This window comes from Glandiceps talaboti, chromosome 22 (assembly GCF_964340395.1).
Source record: "Glandiceps talaboti chromosome 22, keGlaTala1.1, whole genome shotgun sequence".
In the NCBI taxonomy this organism is placed as follows: Eukaryota; Metazoa; Hemichordata; class Enteropneusta; family Spengelidae; genus Glandiceps; species Glandiceps talaboti.
Window position 1 is genome coordinate 12,789,824 of NC_135570.1, and position 24,051 is coordinate 12,813,874.

General features: G+C 35.0%; 1 protein-coding gene across 1 annotated transcript in view; it reads left to right on the forward strand.

The window, feature by feature from the left end:
* Positions 1 to 512: 512 nt before the first annotated feature.
* The window catches only part of LOC144452060 (uncharacterized), a 152,237-nt gene continuing 128,698 nt past the window's right edge, over positions 513 to 24,051 (forward strand). Inside the window, exon 1 of the mRNA XM_078143071.1 lies at positions 513 to 808. Within this exon, the coding sequence (XP_077999197.1) occupies positions 716 to 808 (93 nt within the window). The 5' untranslated portion in view covers positions 513 to 715. The remainder of the gene's footprint in view (positions 809 to 24,051) is intronic.

Below are 24,051 nucleotides of genomic sequence, written 5' to 3' on the forward strand. Positions count from 1 at the left end.
TTAGGAAATATTTCAAAATCCGATCGTTACAACTTGTTTGTCTGCGCTAATGGCAAGAGTTCACCCACCTCAGTATATATGTGTAGGTGTTTGATTTTTATTGTGAAATGCTAGGGGGCACCTGTTTGTATGGATTGTTAGATGTTGCTGTAATGTCTTCGGACTTCATTCACCTTTTTAACCTCTTACAGTGACTTAGTTCTATCTAGTCTGCTATGGAAATAATACTCTTACAGAATCCTTCAGGGATTTGTGTATATCTCCTGGAGTCTATTTTCAAATTGAAAATTTGTCTGGTGTGAGATAGTTGGACTTCACTAAAAAGCTGATAGATGTACTACACTCCTTGAGTATGCTATGCTGCCTCCAAGGGTCGATGTCTGCATAAATACTTAGTTATGCAAATGAGGAAATCCAGGCATAATCATCATAGACAGCCAATCAGAATGATCGTTACACATGGGTGTGGAGTTGACTGAAATATGATCTCTACCTTGTAAGGCAATGTGAAATACTATAAGACAGACAGCATACTTATGGTGTTAGCTATTTTTATGTGAGTCTATATCGTCAGATCGTTGCCACACAGTGTAATGGTTCCCTGTCTAGAGTAAGGGTAGGCTACTCACAGGTCTCCGTAGTCTATCTGAAGGGGTGATCACGGAATTACTTTAAAACGGTGCTCAGCTGATCACAAATACTGCTTGTGGATAAAATGAGTGAGACAATGAGCGAAGAGAGGAAGGAGAATTTGATTGCCAAGGCAGATGATTTCGATACTGAAAAGGGAATCTCTGAAGAGAACTGGGTAATGTTGAAATCTGTTATTATAATTTTTACTTGGATTAGTGTTTTTTTTTGTTTTTTTTTTGAGATGAGATGAGAGGGATTTTTATGTGACAGATGTTTCGATATGAAGGTTGTTTATTGTGAGGGGTTGTCAGCTGTTTGTTTGTTGTCCGTACATGAGAGTGTAGATTTGTCATGACTCTGCACAAGCAGAAAATACCTTCCCTGTATAAAGAGATCAAATGTCATGGGACCATTGTCTGTCATGTGGTGTACGTCAAATTATAAGGATTTAATACGAGAGATAACATGAGTGGTACATGTACTCAGCTCAAAACCAGACCAGTATGCATCATATATTTCAAATACCATTGGAGTTATTTTCGTCCATCTCTCTGTGTGGATGCATTACATTGGCCTTTATAACGTCACTTGTTTGTGATGGTACAGCCAGTGTGTCCTAAAGTTATCAAGCTGTGACAGGATTACTGAACGACCTGACCCTTTCACCCTTCTGGTGACTGAATTCAGTATTTTGTTCAGCTTTAGGTGGCAATCTACCGGATAAAAAAAAAATGTCAGGGAAAATTCAACCGACATGAGTCAATAAAATTCACACCAGGAGACTTTAGATTAAAAATGTTGTATGTTGTTTTGGGGTAATTGTCCAAGTACAGGTGTGTTGGCGATTGATTTGTACATTAATATAGCCCATAAAGTATTGTGTATGTATTGACAATATTACAATGATGTCATTGAGTGGTTTGGATTCTATAGGTATTGTAGTAAAATGCAGACAGACACAGCAAACATTGAAAGGTCACAGAGGCGAAGAGATAACCACGGAATTCTGCCTATATAGTATTAGTAATACAGAATACTTGAGTTAGGCTGTAACCAAAATATGTCTGGTTTGTCATAACTGAAGCGACAAGCTCGTGTTGTTTTTCAGTACAGACACTTCATTTTTTATAATTGACTGCATTGAAATGAAAATTTATGAAAATAAACATGGTGGGGGATGGATTACAGAATGATAGATGAGATGTGATGTGTTGACTATTTTGGTACATCATGGCTTGTTGACTGACTTTAGGTTGTGTATCTCCAATGTACATGTTGTATCATTATAACTCACTACATAGCTAGTAATAATTAGTTCTTGTATCATGACCCCTGATTACTTAAAAGTAACGTTTCGCCTGTTCAGGTCTAAACTTTGTCAAAATGTCAGTCTACTGGCTTTAATACCGCTAGGCAATACAAGAAGTAATTATTACTAGTGTGTGTTACCGACCTGGTGAATGTGTCTAAGGATGTCAATGCATAGCTAATTCTTTGACTTTTATTGATGTAGCATCTTGAGTTCAGCTTCTTGACTTCAACGTGAATCCCAATTAAAATCTGAGCCATTGCCTACAGACTACTCTATAATGATATTTTCACCTACCTACCGTAAAAGTAGAAGGCCTGCATAACGTAAATGTTAACAACATAAACTTGTTTGTGGTATTGCAGAGCTTGAAAAGCAGTTTCCCATCTCACATAGAATGATAAAATTGTATATCGACTTTCAAATTTATAAGGTGATATTATGTGATAGAAAACAATAAAAATTATCGCTAAGACAATTTACTTCGCTGAATCTCACTACCAAGTAGAGAAGTTATATTGGAGCTCATTTCTAGAAATTTGTTTTAGGATAAACAGATATATATTTTCAATTGCCGCAAGTGTTATTCAGGTTTCATTCTGTATGTTCTCGCTTATCAAGATAGGATCTGCTACAGTATCTGTTGTCATCTCTTGATATTATGATAGTTACCATGTAACAGATGTCAGGTTGGTGTAATCTTATACTGAACCAAAATTATGTATTTAGTTAGTGTTTATTACTCAGATATGTGGGTGTAGGCTTCATCAGACATTCGAAAATAAATGGGAAATTTTGTTTTGATATGGAACTCAGTTTTGACGCCCTGAAATATTTGATATTAAAACAGAAATGTGATACAATTGAGTAATGGGAATTGCCTATTCTTGCATGAGATATGTTTTCTGAGATAAAAGGTTTTGTCATCCAGAATGTTAATGCTGATCTTTTTAACATACATGTAAGTTGGGTTTTCCAGGAGAATTTAGTTCACATGGATCTGCAGGCTATGGAGGAAGAATGGAAAAGCAGGAGGGGTATTAAGGATTGGGAGATGGTAGATGGACATGGATGGGATAGGGAAAATGTAATTTTGAGATGACTTGTTGCAATTTAAAATTAGAAATTGAGACTGCAAATAATATTTGTAATTGATATCTTGTATCTGACTACCATTTCTGTTTTTCGTTTGTACACGTACATGCATGATATATTGATTTTACCAACATGTGTGTGTGTAGGAGAATCACATTAAAATGTGTATTGGAGATTTAATACCAATATCTTTCTGCTGTCACCCGTCCAGCTTCAGTTAGTTTTACTGTACATGTTGACATAGGGTTCACTATGTTCCTGTAACACTACAAGTAATCTGGTTCATTGTCCGTACATTGTCTGTACACCTCCAAAACTAAATAACTAGTATGTTGTAGACACCGTGTGATGAATTTTAATGAAATTGAGGCCTTCTTTAGTTTATTAAACTTTAAAGTTCTTGTATTCGATCACATGAATGAATGATGTAGTTGTGCCACGCCCACTCCATGCAGCACATTCCAGTGTCCAGGTGAGTGTTCATACAGTATACAGATGGGAATGAAAGTTGTGCCACGCCCCAGTCTACTCCATGCAGTGTATTTCAAAATGTCCAGCAGAATTGTACACTTTGTTGAAACGAAAGTGACACTTCTGCCATGCTCATATCGTCTATTACCTTTTATGTTTAGTGTCCGGTTGAAATGAAAATGTCAGACGTCATATGTTGATAACATCTGGCATTCTATATTCCTCTTTATAGCATATCTAATCATGTACCTGGAGGATAAAGCAATGATTTGTCTGTTGCTGTAGAAAACATAGAACTACGGACGTCATGTAGACAACGTTTGTATGGTATAATCAAGAAATTGATGTTACCTCACGGCTAATACAACGTTGCATCTATTTAACATTAATTTAATTCTGTAGACACCTTGATGAAATTAACCAACTTAGCTTCAGGTTCATATTATACTCACATTTAGATTCAATAGGCAAAGACAGGTAACTACAGGCATAAGAGATGTAATATATAATCACATTCTGTATCTGTTGCTCAGTCTAGATTACATACCCACTTTAAGTATTTCATTTCGTTCAACTGTTGAAATGAACAGTATAGATTTCATTTTAAACCTATTTTGGAACCTTTTACTGAGCAATGCACCGTTGACGTATGTTGTAACTATTTTTTGTGATATTTGGTGACAGAATATTTCAAGACAAAATATATTCAAATTTGAGATTTAGGTCGTGTACAAATGCTGTCAAAGAAATGAGACTGTTTATCTGAAAGACAAGTTGTACAAAAAGAAAAATTTTTTGTTGAATATTATAATTTGAAAAAGGCAACACAATCACATCGATTGTTGCTTTAAATATATACCTTCTTGTACATGTTCTACGTGTTCAGAAAAAAAAGAAGATGTTGACTCGGTGTTGTATGAGTAGGTGTAACTTAGTAACGGCACAGAATTCCTTTCCTTCAGGTACTAGAATTTCTCCAGGAAGTCTACATGGAATATGTACGCAGGTCTTCTCAGTTCTCGTCTTTTGCTTGGCTACTTGGGTGATGCATTTGAAATTTGATATCGCTTACACATTTCAGGGGCTACGTTGGGAATATTATATAAACCTAACGATAGATGTTTAAAGAATCAGTCAACTACTTTGGTTTGTATTCTTTCTGATAAATACAAATGTCTGCATCAGAATATTTTGAAAATCTTGTCTTATTGGTAAATATATTAGTATGTAGTATTGAATTGAATTGTGTATCAAATATATCGAACTTATACAGTATAAGTTCAATGTATTTGATCCTATATGTGGGCAAAATTATACCGAGAGTTTTGGTTTTGTTTTCTTCAAAAATTGATGTCATTTTTTTATCATTATTATCTAATAAAATAATATGTAAATACATTGATATATTAATATATCTATATATGACATTTCCAAGTTTTACCGTTCCTAATAACTTGTCATGGAAAATGATGAAATAACAAATTTTCCTTCAGGAGAAGATGTACCAATTTTTCCTTAGTATTTTGAGTGTTCTCAAATGTCAAGAAAACTGGCCTGTGTGTCTGTGTGTGTGTGTGTGTGTGTGTGTGTGTGTGTGTGTGTGTGTGTGTGTGTGTGTGTGTGTGTGTGTGTGTGTGCCTGTGTGCCTGTGTGCCTGTGTGCCTGTGTCTGTTCTTCACAAAGACAAATTTATAGAGGATTTGATATAGACCATAATTTTCCAATTGTTTGATGCTATAAATCTGTTTGAATTAACAAAGTCTATTCGTCCCAAAGTAAATTTATCTCCATCATGTAGGAGTTGGTTTCAGGCAGAAATCTATTATTTCATAGACTTGTACATTTGTATGGCTGCTACTGCATCAAGGGATTATGCTAAATTTAACCATTTCACTATCACAAGGGGTATGTTTTAATGGAAATGCCGAGTGAACATGTCTTTGAGATAGAAATCTGTATGAAACCAAGAAATCTGTATGAAACCAAAGATAATGTGCCCGGGGTAGATTGTATGATCATTGCGAGTATTTCATTTCGTGGAAACGCCAAGGAAACACAACAAGTTTTGGGGCTAGAAATCTGTAAGAAGCTAATGATAGACTGTATCATGATCACATGACATTTCCGCCATTTTTGCAGTAATGATTATGATTGCAGGCAATGAGAAATAGAATTGAGACGATGTATTAATATCTGTCACATAGCCGTAATTCACAAGCTTTCACCCACTCACTCTGGCACACATTCACTTTCAACATCCATCGTAGACCACCTTTGGTGACATTGTGGTATTCTTTGATGGAGTCTTTGATGGAGACTGTATGAATACACAATCACAAACTGTTGCCTTTTTTTCTTTTAAAATTGCACCATTTGGTTCACTCTTTAAAAAATTTGATTCACAGTCTGTTGCACAAATCTATCCACTATTGAAGTAGTGAATGATTGACATGTCAGTCGAGGTCAGAGGTTAAAGGTCAATGCAACTGTGTAAGTACTGTGTAACATGATAGTTCATAAGTAGTCCATGTGTAAGGTCATGTATGTCAATGTTAGTTCCACAGTACAAGTACAGTATTGTCAAGAGATAGTGGAATATCTGATGACTACTGCTACTGTCTAGCATAATGTCTTTCTCTGTAAACTGTATTCTTGGATGTCTGTATAGAATGTGGTGATTATTTACAAACTATTATGTTACAATTATTGAATTATTTTGAAATGAAAATGTCATAACAAGATCAGTACATTGTTATCCTGTTTAGGGGAATAGTGTATTTAATAACCAAGAGGTTAAAACACTCTGTACCTTTTTAACAGAAACACAAAATTTACAAGAAGGCTCAGAGACCCTGTTTTGTATCTTGATAGGAGAGATATTGAAATAGGGGAGATATTGTTACGTGTATCGTATTCAGAGAGCTCGTAGAAATTGCTGAGACGACTCATCATTTCAACTGCTATGTTGTTCAGGGAGAACACAGAAATTAAAGATAGCTCAGCACTCTTGTTACCTTATTCAAACAGCTCATAGAAATACAGAAACCATGTTTCCTTGTACAGAGAAAATAGTAATTAGAAGAGGGTTTATGTCATGGACAATAGAGAAATTGCAGGAGGGCTTATGTTACCTTATTCACAGAAAACATGGAACTCCATTTATCAGGGTTCATTTTACACTTGTTTCTTTGTGAAGGGAACTACTGCAGTAATGTGATTGTTCATTTGAATAGTTATTTTGAGTTATTTGCATATTCTCATACATACAACTGCTGACATCAGACCGTGGACAGCAGAACCTGTTACAAATATAGAAAGTAAACAAATGAATTGGATTAATAACACTTGGCTTCACGTGTTGGAACAGTAGACTTGTATTACACACCATGGTTTGATAAGAATAGTTTTATGGCCTCCTTATCATTTTAAGTGTACATGAAAGGCCAGGGAAACTGGAAACCTGTTTGTGAATGTGAACCATTATGTAAAGTGGCCATACTTTCCCTGTTTGTAACAGGTTCTGTTTGTCTACGGTCTAATGTCGGCAGTTGTAGATGTTTTCTAAATTTAGCATGTAAAATTATATTCCATATGAAAGTGGCAATGTTAAAAACAGTAGATTTCTTGTAGAAATAATTCAAGTGTGGGGAGGCATGTAACACATACACCTCAAGAAGCCACAACTTTTTCAATGAAGTCCAATTATGACCTGTAACATTATGAAGTGTATTGTTGATGGGTAAATTCCTCATTGTAGTGATGGTAAATACCTGATGCCTATGTCAAGTAGTAAAGTATACAGATTTAGTGTCACCTCTTTGCGACTTCAACCACAGTCAAAACACCCTTAATCGAAGTTCTCAAAGTTCTATCTCTATCAAATTAATGCTCAAACTTCACATGAATATGTGTATATGCTAGGACAAGGCTTGAATTTAACTTCTACACTTGGTAGCCATATTTAGCCAGCTGTCATTAACACTTCTCATGATTTCCATTGGTCTAACAGACTATTGACTTATGAATGTGGTAGTGTAGATACAAAATGTAATAGTGCTGTGTGTGTTCTGGACCACTCATAATTCAAGTCCTGTAGATGTATAGACCAGCCTTCCATTTACTCAAATTCATTGTCATGTTCTGCAACCTTTCCTCCAAAAAAATTTGTTGGCCCAGTTTTTGATCGTTCGTCCTAATTTGTATATGGGTCAGTATGGTTGGAGGGTCACTTGTACATTTTTACTGCCCATTACGGTCATATCAAGTATGTGTCAAGTGCATCAAGTGATGTACAAGAATTCAGGACATATGGGTGATGGATAAACTATTTGAAAAGGAGTCCCTTGGTTGTGTTACCCTGTAAGCACAGGGGGCAGTCCCTTTTCCTACCCAATGTTGCCTAGAGACTTGACTATCTGGCTTGACATACTGGCTTGACAGGTGCGATGTTCTGGTGAATGACACTGTCCAGTTTGAGATTACCAAGTTTCTGGGATATATACCCAATGGATTGAAAAATGAACGGCTAAATGAAGCTAGTATTTGCAGAGAAATAGACTTGCTGTGGTCTTGCATGTACATATATACATGTACCTCTTGCTATATCCAAAACATGTGTTCAATATGTTTGGATAGCTTGCGATAGTGACCACAAGTCTATAAGTTACTAGAGAATCTAAACTTGTGTTTAACTTTTCATCACTGTTTTACAAAAAGTTTTAATATTTAATGTTTAATCTCATTAAGAATTCTGATGAAAAGATGTATAGTGTAAGAGACAGGAAATCCAATTATTTCTTTGAATCTTGTACCCAGAAGCTTGCATACTAATTAGGGATTGATTGAACCTGGATAAATGTTAGTACATCAATACTGATGATGGCTACCATAATCTAGAGGCTATCCATTGGGTTTGAATCTGAAGATCTCATTGCTCACATGAGTGGCAAGATCTTCAGATTCAAAACCAACAGATAATGTAGACTATAGGTGTATCATGGCAGATTTAAATTACAAGCAAAAGATGCTACAAAGATTAAAAGAAAGAGGGGCAAATGTCTATGTTTCAGCCAGAAACTACTAGGGGTCCTATGTCTATATGCAGCAGTACATACATATGTGTATATACCATTACGATGTGAGTACCACCCCTACCCTCCCACTCCTGGGATATGTAGTATGTATATTAAAGTAAATAGATTGTCTTGTCTAGTCAGCTGTAACAGTGTACAATGTTAGCCTAGAGACTTGACTATCTGGATTGACCACATTGTTTATGAGTACATACACGTCTTTGGTTAAAGTGAGCAAGGATGTGCAGGATACATAAGGAAATGTAATGTCCTGTATATAGCAAGCAAGGGTTCCGGTCAGACAAGCCATGGTAATATGTCCACTCCAGAGAAATACAGGCAATAAAAATATCAGTCTATCTTTGCTTATAAAGACAGTAGTTTCTATGAGTGGTGATTGAAAACAGAGAGTAAAATTGGGCCATAAAATGATGCTCCCTGAAATGAAAAGAGAACAACATAAAAATAAGAAACGTTCATTAAAATAACAACATTCTAGCTGGAATATTTGGTATTCAGCTGTTAAAAACATTAGCCACTTTCTTGGCAAATTGTCAATTTCTACCCCACCTTCTAATGACTTGTATTTTAGGGTCAGCAAGTTCCCATAGTTTAACGACACAAAGTGAATATTTGATTGGTAATATTTAGAATCTAATTTCATTACAAATATTACCTGTTTTGTCTGGAATGTAACAGAAATGTTCAACTATTATAGGATTATTTGGTGAAATGTTATATTGTTGTTAAGGTCATACTAGGTGCAATTTACAAATCATGCTACAACTTTTTTGGGGTTACGAATGATAGATTATATCTATAGGGGTTGTGATATATATAGGGGTCATATGAGGTCATGGTGCAATGTACATATGGGAGTCATAATACATGTAGCTGGATGAAACATACATGTAGGGTCATGATGCAATATATTTGAAGGGGTCATAATAGATACAATATAGGGTCATGTTGCAATATACATTATCATGATGCAATATAGGGGTCATGGTAGATGCAATGTACATGTATGGGTCATGATAGATGCATTGTCAAGGGTCATGCTACATGTATGTACAATATAGGGGTCATGGTAGATGCAATGTACATGTACGGGTCATGATATGTACTACAATGTAGGGGGGGGGGGGGCATGCTACAAATGTATGTGCAATATTCAGCTTGGGAGTTTGGGCTGAATTATCCAGTTTGAATGGCTACTTCAGTAGCACCGTAACGTTAACAAGGTGGTACATGTAGGGTAAAACAAGAAGTAGCAGACTCACAGAATCAGTCACGTAGACAAGCTTAGAGCTAACATCCTGGTACTTGAAACCAACCGAAACTGATAGTGTGTGGTCCACAAGATAGTCATATCCGATATAACTTTTATTTTTAGAAACAGCACAGTGTCTGCCGAGTTTTACACAAGGACACATCTGTTATGAAAGTAAAGTAGTCATGTATTACAGCAATGTATAAAATTAACATTGCCAATAAAATCCTTATAAACAGGAAAAAATTTATATCTAGAAAAACGTGTCATCTAAATTCTATACAAGGAAATTTCTGAATGTAGCGTGGTCGTATAGTTTACATTTATGACGAGTTTTCATATGCAATGAACATTAGGAAATAAAGAAGTGATATAAATATAATATCTATTTTAAAAATGCTATTCTAGAAATATACATCATCCATATTCTGCACAAGGACAAACTCATTCTGAAAGTACATCCAATATTAACTGTGCATAAAATAATGTCATATCTAATTAAAGTAAACTAAGTCAATAAATGTCTGGAACAAATTATTTTCGAAACAGAAAGCTGCACAAGGACAGACTGACAGTAGAAACATTCATTTGCATATAAAATGTCAAATCTGATTAACTTATACAAACAAAACCAATTCTAAATTTGTTTAATTTCAGAATTATACGTGTCAAATTCTGGACAAGGAAGACATAGATTTTGTGTAAAATATTCCCATATCTGATTAACTGTGTAATATAGAGCCAAGAGTGTATGTAACATCGAGATCTTAATTTAACTACTGATTGATATGTGGTTGATGAGTGAACTTACAAGGAACTTGTCTGGCTTGTGGTAATCAGTATTACAATTACTGTAAATTACAATTTCAAATATGATGCAACTTAGTCATCGTTCTAGTGGCTTCATCACATCATTCTAGTGGCTTCATCACATCATTCTAGTGGCTTCATCACATCATTCTAGTGGCTTCATCACATCATTCTAGTGGCTTCATCACATCATTCTAGTGGCTTCATCACATCATTCTAGTGGCTTCATCACATCATTCTAGTGGCTTCATCACATCATTCTAGTGGCTTCATCACATCATTCTAGTGGCTTCATCACATCATTCTAGTGGCTTCATCACATCGTTCTAGTGGCTTCATCACATCATTCTAGTGGCTTCATCACATCATTCTAGTGGCTTCATCACATCGTTCTAGTGGCTTCATCACATCATTCTAGTGGCTTCATCACATCATTCTAGTGGCTTCATCACATCATTCTAGTGGCTTCATCACATCATTCTAGTGGCTTCATCACATCGTTCTAGTGGCTTCATCACATCATTCTAGTGGCTTCATCACATCATTCTAGTGGCTTCATCACATCATTCTAGTGGCTTCATCACATCATTCTAGTGGCTTCATCACATCGTTCTAGTGGCTTCATCACATCATTCTAGTGGCTTCATCACATCATTCTAGTGGCTTCATCACATCATTCTAGTGGCTTCATCACATCATTCTAGTGGCTTCATCACATCATTCTAGTGGCTTCATCACATCATTCTAGTGGCTTCATCACATCATTCTAGTGGCTTCATCACATCATTCTAGTGGCTTCATCACATCATTCTAGTGGCTTCATCACATCATTCTAGTGGCTTCATCACATCGTTCTAGTGGCTTCATCACATCATTCTAGTGGCTTCATCACATCATTCTAGTGGCTTCATCACATCATTCTAGTGGCTTCATCACATCATTCTAGTGGCTTCATCACATCATTCTAGTGGCTTCATCACATCATTCTAGTGGCTTCATCACATCATTCTAGTGGCTTCATCACATCATTCTAGTGGCTTCATCACATCATTCTAGTGGCTTCATCACATCATTCTAGTGGCTTCATCACATCATTCTAGTGGCTTCATCACATCATTCTAGTGGCTTCATCACATCATTCTAGTGGCTTCATCACATCATTCTAGTGGCTTCATCACATCATTCTAGTGGCTTCATCACATCATTCTAGTGGCTTCATCACATCATTCTAGTGGCTTCATCACATCATTCTAGTGGCTTCATCACATCATTCTAGTGGCTTCAGGGAATCAGAAGTTATCTTTATGCAATGTTCTTACTTATATGTCATTTTGTTTAAACTTAAATTTCTCAAGTTTTGTAATAGAATATACCATTGTCACCTTTGATCATTCTCAGAGGACAAAATTGCTAGAATTAAAGGCCAGTTAAATTCTGATATTTGGTTTTAAAATCTTTGTAAATTCAACTGTGATAGAGTTGGCAGATGTCGGTCCTTATACCGTGGTTGGTAGTGTGTTCATATACCGACTCACTGATTCTCCAAACACTTCTACACAATTTTAGTAGTTTATTATAATGATTTAGATATTTTGACTACATACTACTGCCGAATTTGTTACTACAGTGGCAATCAAGGACTCAGGCTTACTAAGATATATACAAACTGTTGTTGTTTGTAGTGGTAGCTTGTACAAGTAGGCAATAGCTATGTCCAGCACTATTACTACTACTATAATCTGCAGTGTTATCAAGATACTGTAAACACTGGGCGTTTCACTGCAAAATTATGGAAGTCATCAGAAATGCTATGAGCATAATATTAAAAACCAACATGCATTCAATAGTTTATATCAACAAGTTGCTATAATACTTTTAGCTTATGAAATCTCGATTGCAATGCTACCATCATATATTATTTTTTCTTTTGGCAATCAAACATATGCTGAGTAGATGCTACAATATGAAAACAAACATAGGATTATAATGTGAAAATATGTTACTATGAAAAGATGTATTGATTTTTAAAAAAAAGCACAGATTAATCATATGAATGGTACACATCTTTGTGACTTATCAAGGTTTTGTTTGTGGAATTTGATGGGACTTTTGTATGAATAAGGAAAATTTGTAGCAGCAGCTACGGGGAGGGGGGGGGGCTTAGAAAAGACAAATTTATTGATATCTGTGACTACATGTATGAATCTGCTTACTACTAGTGACTAGGGCTTTCATACATATTGCGCTAAACTGGAGTTCAACAAACTTTGGATGCATTGACAGCAACTTTCAATGCATGACGAGCTATGCTTGATACAACAGAGAATCTTGTTTATTTCATTTCTTCAAAAGTTCTCTGTTAAGAAAACACCACAATGTTTTAAAATGTTGTACGTGTTGAAACTTGTGGTCTAGACATGAAGACTAAGTTTATTTTTGAAACCCTTAGCCTCCTTCAAATATTTAGCTGATTAATCATTGGTTAGTAGTATTATGGGTTGTAGACAGATATATCAAACTACTATCACATGTTTTGTAACCTGTTTACAAGCAGAGGCATGTAGAATTTAGTTGCGTGGGGGTTTTGCTTTCACTCTTCCCCTACCACACCTTGCTTTTTGTTAACAACCTATTGCTTTATGAAGCTATGGCTAGAAAACCTGCGCAAATTTGGATTGGGGTTTTAATTCTTCCACTGTGATATGTCATCATGTGCCCTCTAATGATAGTCAAATTTTGTTGTTGTGAGTCAAAATGAGAGAAAGTGGGATTTCTTGTGAGTCACCAGATAGTAAGCGATAACGGAACACTAAATTTTGGTGCGTCACTAGAAATTGTTTGTGTCACTGGCACGTCAAGTTTGCTTAGAGGACACACTAATCAGTAGCATCACCAACCAATTAGAACCAACAACTGGGAGGTCTGATTTATATGATGTAAACATGATTACCATATTTAGCGTGGCTGCAGGAAATCTTGATCTAATTTTAGGTTTAAATATATATGATCATTATAGCGAAATACTAGGCGTGGTAGGGGTAAACGAGAGCAAAATACACTTACTCCTGTTTTTCCCAATTTGTAGTTTTTGTGTGCAAACTACATGTAATACTAATACCCCCTGGTAGAAGGTGGATTAATCCACTTTTTTGATGCAGTTTCTACCAAAACTAATAGATCTCAAAGATGTTTTAATTCATATTGTGATCCATATTTTATTCTCAAGAAATTTCTACAATAGACTTAGAGTGATGATTATATTTGGTGTGTTGTTTCCTTCATCTTGTAAAGACATCAAATACAAAGAATGTTGGCCTGTGTGTAAAACTGGTCTTTAAGTTTGGGAAATGCTGATAACAGAACAAGGAAGGAGAAACAGATGAAAATACAGTAGTCAAATTCTGTTTAATTTATTGGCGTCACTGATTTAGCTTTCCATTAGAAAGTAAAATGACACAAGAAACTACAACTGCATTGTACAGTACAGTAGAGTAGAATGAAAGATTCCTTGTTGTTTGCATTCCTGTATTCTCTCAAGTAATTGCAGGAGCGGAAACTGGTGAATTGTTCAGTTTTCAGGAAAAACTAAATCCGTGAGATATGGGAATTTGTAGTGAAAATACAAATTTGTTGAACGCAATAAAAGATGTCAAAATATACCTTCCAAAATATTATGAAAGGGATAATCTTGGCTTTCATTTCAGCATTCATTTTTCATTGTTTACAAAGGTTATTACTACACGTCTATAGAAATTTGACCTATGCAATCACTAAAGTGACATATTTCCAGAGATTCGCCACAGTCTAGTGTGAACAGCAGCATTTAAGTTCAATATATCTTCCTTAAATGTTGTTTTGAAAAAAATCCAATAAAATCCCATGAAACCACAGATTACACTACATAACACCTATTAATGTCTGTAGAGAGATGACTTTAATATACCGAATTGATGTAGTTGGAGAGATCTGCCATGTACAGTCAGTACATACAGTGTGAAAAGCAGAATTTAAAGTCAGTGTATCTTCCCTAAGGGATGATCGCACAATGCCGAACAAGTTCAATAAATGAACTGTTCAATAAATGAACTTCGTCTAGGAGAGGCGGGGGAGGGGGTCTTGTGTCAATGTGATTGCTGGACTTCATATTCGTACTTCTTACAAAATTTCAAAAACTTTCATGTCTTCAGTAATTCTGTATTTACTACTGAGATGTTGATTAGCTGATTAAAATTACTGCTAATGTGATATACTGTACAGTGTTGGGTTTCCGTTTAGTATGTTAATGTGTATGTGTATGTTAATGTTTTTACATTGTGTCATCATAGTGGTGTGACCACTACAATTTTTATCATGGTTTACATCATATATAAATGTATCGATGTCACACTTGTGAACGTTTGTTTGGGGGGGGGGGGGGTGGTGGTGGTGGAGGGTTTTTTGTCCTGAAGTTCACTTATTGAGGTTGTGCAACGTTGTGCAATCGTCCCTAAGCTGTTGTTTTGAAAAAATCCAATAAAATCTCATAAAAGCACAGAATAGTCTGCTAGACTATAACTAAGTAAGCTACATCATGATTAATGATGTGTTCTAATCACCATGTGTTATTTTGAACAGTCCGTGATTCATGACAATTTGACATGGCCCAAATGTTACGTGTGATAATACAACGAATTAATGATAGGGGTGATAACGTAGGGTTTGATAATGTAACCCCTAAAAGTAAGGCGGGTGTAATTTGGGACAAAAACTTTCTCTCTGTACTCCTCAAGTATGTGGAGAAACCAAACCAAGATCTTTCTGAAAACAGTTGTGACTTTTTAAAAATTATAAAATATCCTAATTCAGGGTATAACTCAATAAGCATTACAAACAATGCAAATTGTTGAAGGGTCGACTTCGACTTTTTTCCATTGAGGCCCTTGTATGTTAAAGTCTCTTTATCCAGCATTGTCAATTTTGAGTTCCACCCTAACACGTTAATAATAACTGCAAATGAAAGTTTCTACTCACAGAGTCAAAACATCTTGTTTGGACCTGAATCCCATATTTGTTTACTCTACGAGAGGAACTTTTCATTTGTAACTATGAACCTAGAGTTTCTGAACATTCATTATCGTATGTAAATTGTAGATTAATATTAATACACCAATAATACCTAGTAACAAGCATACACTATTATGAATATATTGTATTTCATGGATGTAAATCAATGCCACCCCGCCAGACCAACTCTCAAGGAATAGATGTAACTTTTCTCATCTCCAATGTTAAATTTGCTTAGCCTGAAAAAGGTGGGAGTGGGGGTGGGTGGATGATGGGTATAAAATGACAGTAATTGAAGTACAAAATGTACATGTAACTTTGTATCTTTGCTGGTTAATTATGACCAGGTCCTGTCAGGACATACCGGTAGTCGAAATCAACCAGTGAAGATGACTTAGCTAAGTTTACATGTTCTACTTGTGCATGGTTGCAGTCAGCATGTCATTAGAAACATCTGGCTGACAAACACCCCATTAGTATTTAAGTTTGCGCTATTTCAGATATTCTGTGATTTCACCCATGTCAAGATGAACTTAATCAGTGAAGAATTCAGAACACAGACGCTACGATTACAAGTAGTCCGTCTAGAGTGTTGTGCTTGTAGAGGAGCACTTATCTGTAGTACTTGGTAAACATGTTTCAATATAGCTCCCACACTTGGTCGTCTTTCTGACCTTTGACCTTGATATTTTAGGAGGTATGGCGATTGTGAGAGTGAAAGTTGCACATGTGTAACTGAACGGAAGTAGGGATGTGTAATGTAGTGAAGAGATTACATTATATGGCTAGTCACAAGACTGTTACTAAGAACTCAAAATGTTGAAAACAAAGCAGTAAATATATAAAATTCTTATTATTTGCAATCACGCCATCCTGTTTTGATGCCCACGAGAAGAGTAAATGTATGAAGTTTGTCACCTTTTTTGAGCTTTATAATATGACCGAACCCTGTGACGTGTGAGTGCAAGTGCGACATACATGTACTCGGGGTATTTGCATGAGTGCTTGCAGTGTTTTCTGCGGCAATACTTTCAAGAGCATAGAGAGTGAAAGTGCAGCAGCAAACATTGCAAGCATGAGTGCAAATACCTTTGAGTACCAACACTGGCAGTCATGCGGAATGGGATTCTGTTATTGTTACACATGTTTATCCGAAACAACAAATTTCTGTAGAAATAACAGTATGCAATCATTCACTTTTGTGTAGAACGAATGATTGCATCTCATTTGCATATCATTTGCATCCAGGTATGCAATAATGTTTTTGGTATTGCACTGCAGTGCAAACCCTACTAGTATATACGCACACATATGTGCAAGTAATCTCTGGTACATACATGTAATAATCCATTATATACTAGTGTATTTCAAATGAAATATGAATTACCAAAAACATGTTTTGACAATAGAACAATATCTATTTTGAATATTTACTGCAGGGATTATTCCATATCCTTATCTATCCTTTGGGTAGGTTTAAATAAAATATGGTTGTCGTAATACACAATTTACTAGTCTCGCTACGTTTCTGTAGGGTTTGTTGTAACTTCCATGCTATCTGGTTGTCGGCCATTTTGAATTGAGATTCAATTGATTTGATACAAATTAGGTACAGTGTATCTTTCTATATTTTCTGTGTGGAATATGATACGTTCTGTATGTCTTCAGGCTGCTTTGATATTATACATCGTTGTAGTTGATAGCTATATGTAGTTTCATTTCATTATTGAGCTAGACAAACTAAATCCGTATACATTCTTAAACGAGAATGCCACCGCACTTCAGGACATAAAGGTATTTGGGTGTGGGAGAATATTTTCATGATTTTTACACCACTTACACAGATGCACACAAGCAGACAGAGACAGATGGACAGGTAGAGACAGACAGACAGACAGACAGACAGACAGACAGACAGATAGACGGAGAGACAGACATGCATGTACACATGGCACATAGTTGCACACATACAAAAGAACTGATTGCATTCATGTGAACAACAATAATTTTTAAGTGTTATACATTTGTTAAAACATAGAATTAAAGCCGTCTTAATTAAGAATTGCTTCAAAATGCAAACAAAAATTACATGTAATGACTTATATATAATACTTTATAGAACATGCGCTCTCATTTTGATTCATGTAGACAACAGAATGCGGTATTGTACATGTATGAAAGATTGACAACAGGGTGGAATCATCTAGGTAGGTGAACAGTTCAGACACTGATGGTTCATAGAGTTGTATTGATTGTACAATACTTGGGGTTATGGCAGGTTGCCAGTCAATTGAGGCCTGTTTTCAGTCTGTCTGTGAAATATCACGTATTGTTGGTTTATGTTATTAAAAAGGCTAGAAGTAGGAGACTGGTATGTTTTAGAGAAGGGATTAACTCCAGAACAAAATACGAGTATGTCAAAATTGAATGCGTATTGAGAGGTATTTTATCTAGTGGTGTTTCAGAGCAAAATATAGCAAAACTGAATACGTGATGAGGTATTTTATCTAGTATTTTTATTTGGGTTTGATTCAATATACCACACTGTAAGTAAGAAGAGTGTCGTTCAGTTTGACGTCTAATGTACAACGCAGGTTTTCCCTGGGTATTCCGGTTTCCTCCTGCACTGACACTGAACCAAAGGAGCCTATAAATGCGACTATACATGTAGTTCCCATTGGTTATCTGATGAATAAAAAAAATATAAAAAAATAAGTAGTGTTTCATACTTGTCGTGTGTCAAAACAACTATAATCCTTACATTAACGGTGATTGCTCTGCACTTGTAGAGTATCATCAGAGATTTGTTGGTGACAAGATAGGAAATCTTTCAAAGCATTAGTGTTATTGGAAAGTTCATCCTCAGGTCATTCTTGTGAATCTGAATTTTTGAATTTTTAGAATACATAAAAAAACCCCCAGATTTGCCCAATACTTGATCAGTTACTCATATTTCTGACAACGATATTTGTCATTGTTGAAAACTGTTATTTGATGTGTATGAGTATGAATCTTGGTCATATCAAAATCTAATTTATGGTCATACTAGAAAATATTTTACTCGGCATACCATGAATTCAAGACTTGTTTGTCAGTTCATATTTTTAAAGTCGCTGTCATTGATATCACAAATGTATAGCTCTTCAATCCCTTCAAACATACATTTGTATCAATTTCTGTCATTTGATACGTTTGAACTTTTGACCTGAGTTGACCTTTGACCTGAAAAGAACTATTAAATTTAGCAATATACATGGAAAGAATTGCCTTGTGGAATGCTGAAGTGGTTTATTGTGAAGGCAAAGTACTTTATGGTTTGCAAGTTATGTACAGTTGACATGATGTATGCAAAGGTCTTGAAATATATCCGGTTAAATATGTTCAAATTTATTAATTAGTACAGTGTAAAATAGGGTTCATAGTTTAAAAGTGTGAACTCTCAAAATAATAAATTTCTTGCCATGAATGATGGAGTAGTCTAGTTCCTGACAACCGTGGTCCGATTTACACTACGTTATCTTCACACATTACGTAGTGTAGATCGGAACACGGTCGTCAGGAACTAGAAACTAGACTAATGATGGAGTAGCCACTGCAAGCTTCTTGTTCCAATGTGGAATTTTGAATTGGTTTGAAATCAACTTTATATAAGTCTGTTTTCTTGTCCTTGTCCCCACATGGCACACTAAAACTGGTTTGGCATGAGTTTGTTGTTTTTCAGTGTCTACTAAGTTTTCATTTCATACATTGTTGTGAGTACACGTACCGTTTGTACCTATGACCTTATGTTGACATTTTGAAAACCGATATAAATCGTTTGATGTGACTGTCATATCAAATATGGCCCCAAGATAATCAATAACATTCAATGATGAGTCTGTGGTATATTTCTCACTATTTTAGTGTTTTGTCATCACAGGGTTGTTACATTGGTCAAATTGAATTCAGTTTCACTGGTATTTTACCAATTTTTCCACCAAAATTATGTTACAAGGAAATCTCTGTAAATATTGTACCAGATTTATCGGCTGTTACCAGGGTTCCTAGTCTTTTGTGAAAAAAGTCATGTTATAAACATTTATGTTATTTGACCCCTGTAGAAAGATATAGGTGTTTGTTAAGATCTGTAGTGAGCATTTTCTCCTTTCAATACTCGTTATATTGTTGTCACCAAAATCTTTTTAAAAACAATCTTGTTTTTGCATCATATTTTGACCCTTTCATTGTAATATTAGTGCCGAGTCAGGTAAATTTTTGAAATTTTTACAATATGAAAATATTACTAGTAGATATTTGATATCTAGTAAACATCTTTGTTTTTTTGGATGTGTCTAGTTCGTAGTTGTGAAATTGGATATACAGTTTTAGAAAATGTATCTTTGTTTCATTTTGACACCCCGCATGTTGCTTATAATACATGTATGTCTTTGCAAAATACCAATGTGTTCCCAAAAGAAGTGCGGGATATGTAGTACAATGCCTAATAGGCTATGCTATTATTAAACATTTTATGAAGGCAAATATTGAAATTTTTGTACACATGCAAAATAAAATGTTTAGATGTTTTCCCTTTGGAAAATACCATATGTAACCCAGATGTAGTTACACTGGGATGTTGCCAAACGAATTTGTTTATGCAGTATACCACTGTCCATTATGATATTGATACCATTGAACATTTTACCATGGCAAATATTAAAATTGTTGGTTATGAATGCAAGGTAAAATGTTTACACTAGAGAACAGTTTTGTATATATCTTTGTCACACTGATGTATTCTATATAATACAATGGATGTATGCATGTATTGAGTTCACCTATACTTCATTTGAAATGAAGCCAGCGTAATGTACAATGGAGTACATTGTACTCTCTGACAGGCTGTCTGGTTGTTGACCTCAAAAAACCACAAACGACAGACGGTGGTTCTATACACCACAGTATTATAGTTTCAATATCTGCCAGCCGCCATATTGGATATATCCAGTTCGTATCGACATACATGTAAACATCAACTTTTTACATAAATAAATATGTAATAAAACAAGTATAATATTAAAAAAAATTTAAGTTACATCTCTATGGTGATTACAAAAAGATTACAGTTTCATGTTGGTGGCTTATTATAATAATCTTTACAGACAAGAAATGGGTTTTGTAGACCAGTATCTTACAGCGTATTAAATTTGTAACTACGAAAGCTCATGTCTGATAAACTATTCGCTTGTGCTATTATCAGTAAAAATCTATTTGTGAAGTTTGAAAATATGATTTGAAGCTGATTGGTTGTAATGGGGAGTGATAACACCACATCAGACTATTTGATTATTCAAATGAAGTCATTATGTAAATGAACACCTAAACTGGTTGCAATGGGGAGTGATAACGCCATGTCACAGTATTTGATTACTCAGATGAAGTCATTATGTAAATTAACACTCAAAGTAATTGTTTGCAGTGGGGTGTGATAACACTACATCAGACTATTTCATTATTCAAATGAAGTCATTATGTAAATGAACACATTATTCAGATGAACACCAGAGTTAACATTGATATAATTTACATGTAGGGTAATAGTATGTAAATCTGTATACAATGATATGCTAGTACTACTTATTGGGTGTGGTTAAATATATGATATTAGCACAAGTGGGCCGTAGACAAGAAGCTAGCGTCATTACAGCTCCAGTGCTGTTGATATGCTGTAAATGAAGAGAAGGCCAATCTTTGGACTATGACGATCCAAGATCCCTCTATATCAGACTAGACTTTTGTTGACATCACAGCATAGATTCAATTACCATCTTTCTCTAAGTGAAAGAAAATTTCCAATTTTTGGTTTGTTAGAACCTAAGAGTTCTCTATATCAGGGTAGGCATTGATTGACGTCACTGGCACATCAAACGTCAGACAACGAAATCTAGAAAAAAGCTTACGTCAATGAGACCCCAAAGTTGGTGATATAAGGAGAAGTTAAGAGTTTAAGTGAACCATATCACAAAGAGTAAGACCTCTGATAAACTTAAGTTATCTGACACAAGGCAGTATATCCTTTAATCCTAATGATGAGATTGGTGGTCCTTGTCAATATTTATTGAGCGGTAAATCGGTATTATGGATAAACAAATTACACTAATTGTTAATCTAAGTCAGCTTTCCTTCTGTTTATCTAAGTCTGTTCTTTCCACATAATGGATTGGTGTCTGTGTGATATACTAGTTAGGTAAATAACTGTCTGATCCCAGTCTGTGCCCTGGAAATTATAAAATTATGGAACAGTTCAATGCGTGTCAGTAAATGTGGAAAAGTTTTCCTTCTGTTTGTCTAAGTCTGTGGGTTTCCATATAATGGATCGGCAACTGTGAAGTAAGGTAAATAAATGAGTAAATTAGTGTCTGATCCCAGTGTGTACTCGGAAATGGTAAAATTATGGAAAAGTTGATTCTGTGTCAATATATACAAGGAAAGCTTTTCCATGACTTTAGTAATGTTTAGTAAAGTCATGGTAAAACCTTTCCTCCAGTTTTGATTATTAAAGTCTTGATCGAGTTGATGATTTCCACATAATGAATGGGTGACAGCAGGACAGTAAATGACATCCCAGTAGGTACATGGATATTATAACATTATGGAAAAGCTCAGTCGTCAGTAACTATAAAGTTGTGGAAAAACTTTCCCTGTGTTTGTGCAAGTCTGGCTGATTTCCACATAATCAATGAGTAGAGCAAAGTCTTAGATTCAACAAGAAGACATACTAACTAGTACCCCAATACAACAGTTATATGTACTGGTATCATTTTATCGTCTCATATTGAATAACAGGTCAACATATTCACCATCAATATTACAATAAACAGTGTCCATGTATGATGTAATGAAATACTTACTGGACATGATAAATTCCTGACATGAGCTGAAGGATTCTACATGGATTAGTATTAATATTGTTGACATTCTTTCATCTCTGATATAAAAAATTCTTTGCATCTCTGATTTCGTAGTGTCCTGTGAATTCTTTGCATCTCAGATTTCTTAGTGTCCTGTGACGATATTCAAGAATCTAGAACTGGGGATAGTTTCTTTAGTGTGTTGCGCAATGTTGGCTGGAAGACAGATTATTCTATACTCCAAATATTTTGTAAAAAAATTATTTCATGAAGGCTGTTGTCATCATATCAGAAATTCCTGCCCCATATATCAGAAATTCCTGTCCCATATAAAAAATAAGAATTATGCGAATTTAATTTGAATAGGAGTGTAGAATAAAATATGAAATATTATAATTAATGTGACTCTTGAATACATTTCGCACAGATATTGCAGTGATGTGCAATGATGTTGTGTGTTACTTTAAATTTTCGTTTGTTTGCATGAATATGAAAATGACATTTTTAAGTGGAACTTAAGAACAATTGCATTAATGTGATTTAAGATACCCTTGTATTAACAGACTGAGTATGCTTTTACATTTGATATGAATGCTATAAATGAGTAGCACATAGAGAAAGTGCTTTACTTCAGTGTTACTCGTTGTAATAGTAATGTCAGTCTCCTTTTGCCAAAGCTTCTAGTTTTCTCAGAATATTAGCATTGTTGAATCAGGCTTGTCGTATTGATATCTGCTATTACATGAAATTGCACTTATGATTCATGTGTATAAAATCAAATGTATTGATTTTGGTATCTTGTTTGATACATGGCTCCAGTTAGTCAGTCTAACATACTATTAAGTGTCAGTTATAATGTTTTGATGGACTTCAAATAAAAGATGGAGAAGCTACTGTTACAGTGTTTTTACTGGGTTTGGGAACATACACCGAGGAAGTCCAATCTTACATACCCACATTTGGATTAAATTTGGTGTATGCTTTTAAGATGAAAAGAAAGTATTCATTGGTTTGTGGAAATTACCATTTGAATCACAAAACCACTAAAGTACCATGAAATAAATGGCAAAATGTGTTTAAAAAAATAAAATAAAAATAATCCTCTTGATGACGTGGCTTTAGATTTACATGTAGTAAAGTTGTGGTATGAATGGTGCATTGTAATTATAAATTCATTCTTTCCTATATGCTATATATAGTCATGCAACCCAAGGTGAACATGTACATGTATGTGTGATGATAAGCTAAATTGCAACTACTATACTAATGAATGAGATCAGAAAATGATTTATCATGTTCCTTTACGTAATAGCAAATTGGTTCAGGGTGACCGCTTGCAATAATTAAAATTTTGGTTTTTAGGCGTATTGGTAGTAGTAAAATCTTTAATTAATGCTTCAAATGATAAGGTTTTCAACTTAATTATAAGTATGGACTGTCAGCCAATGTTGTCAA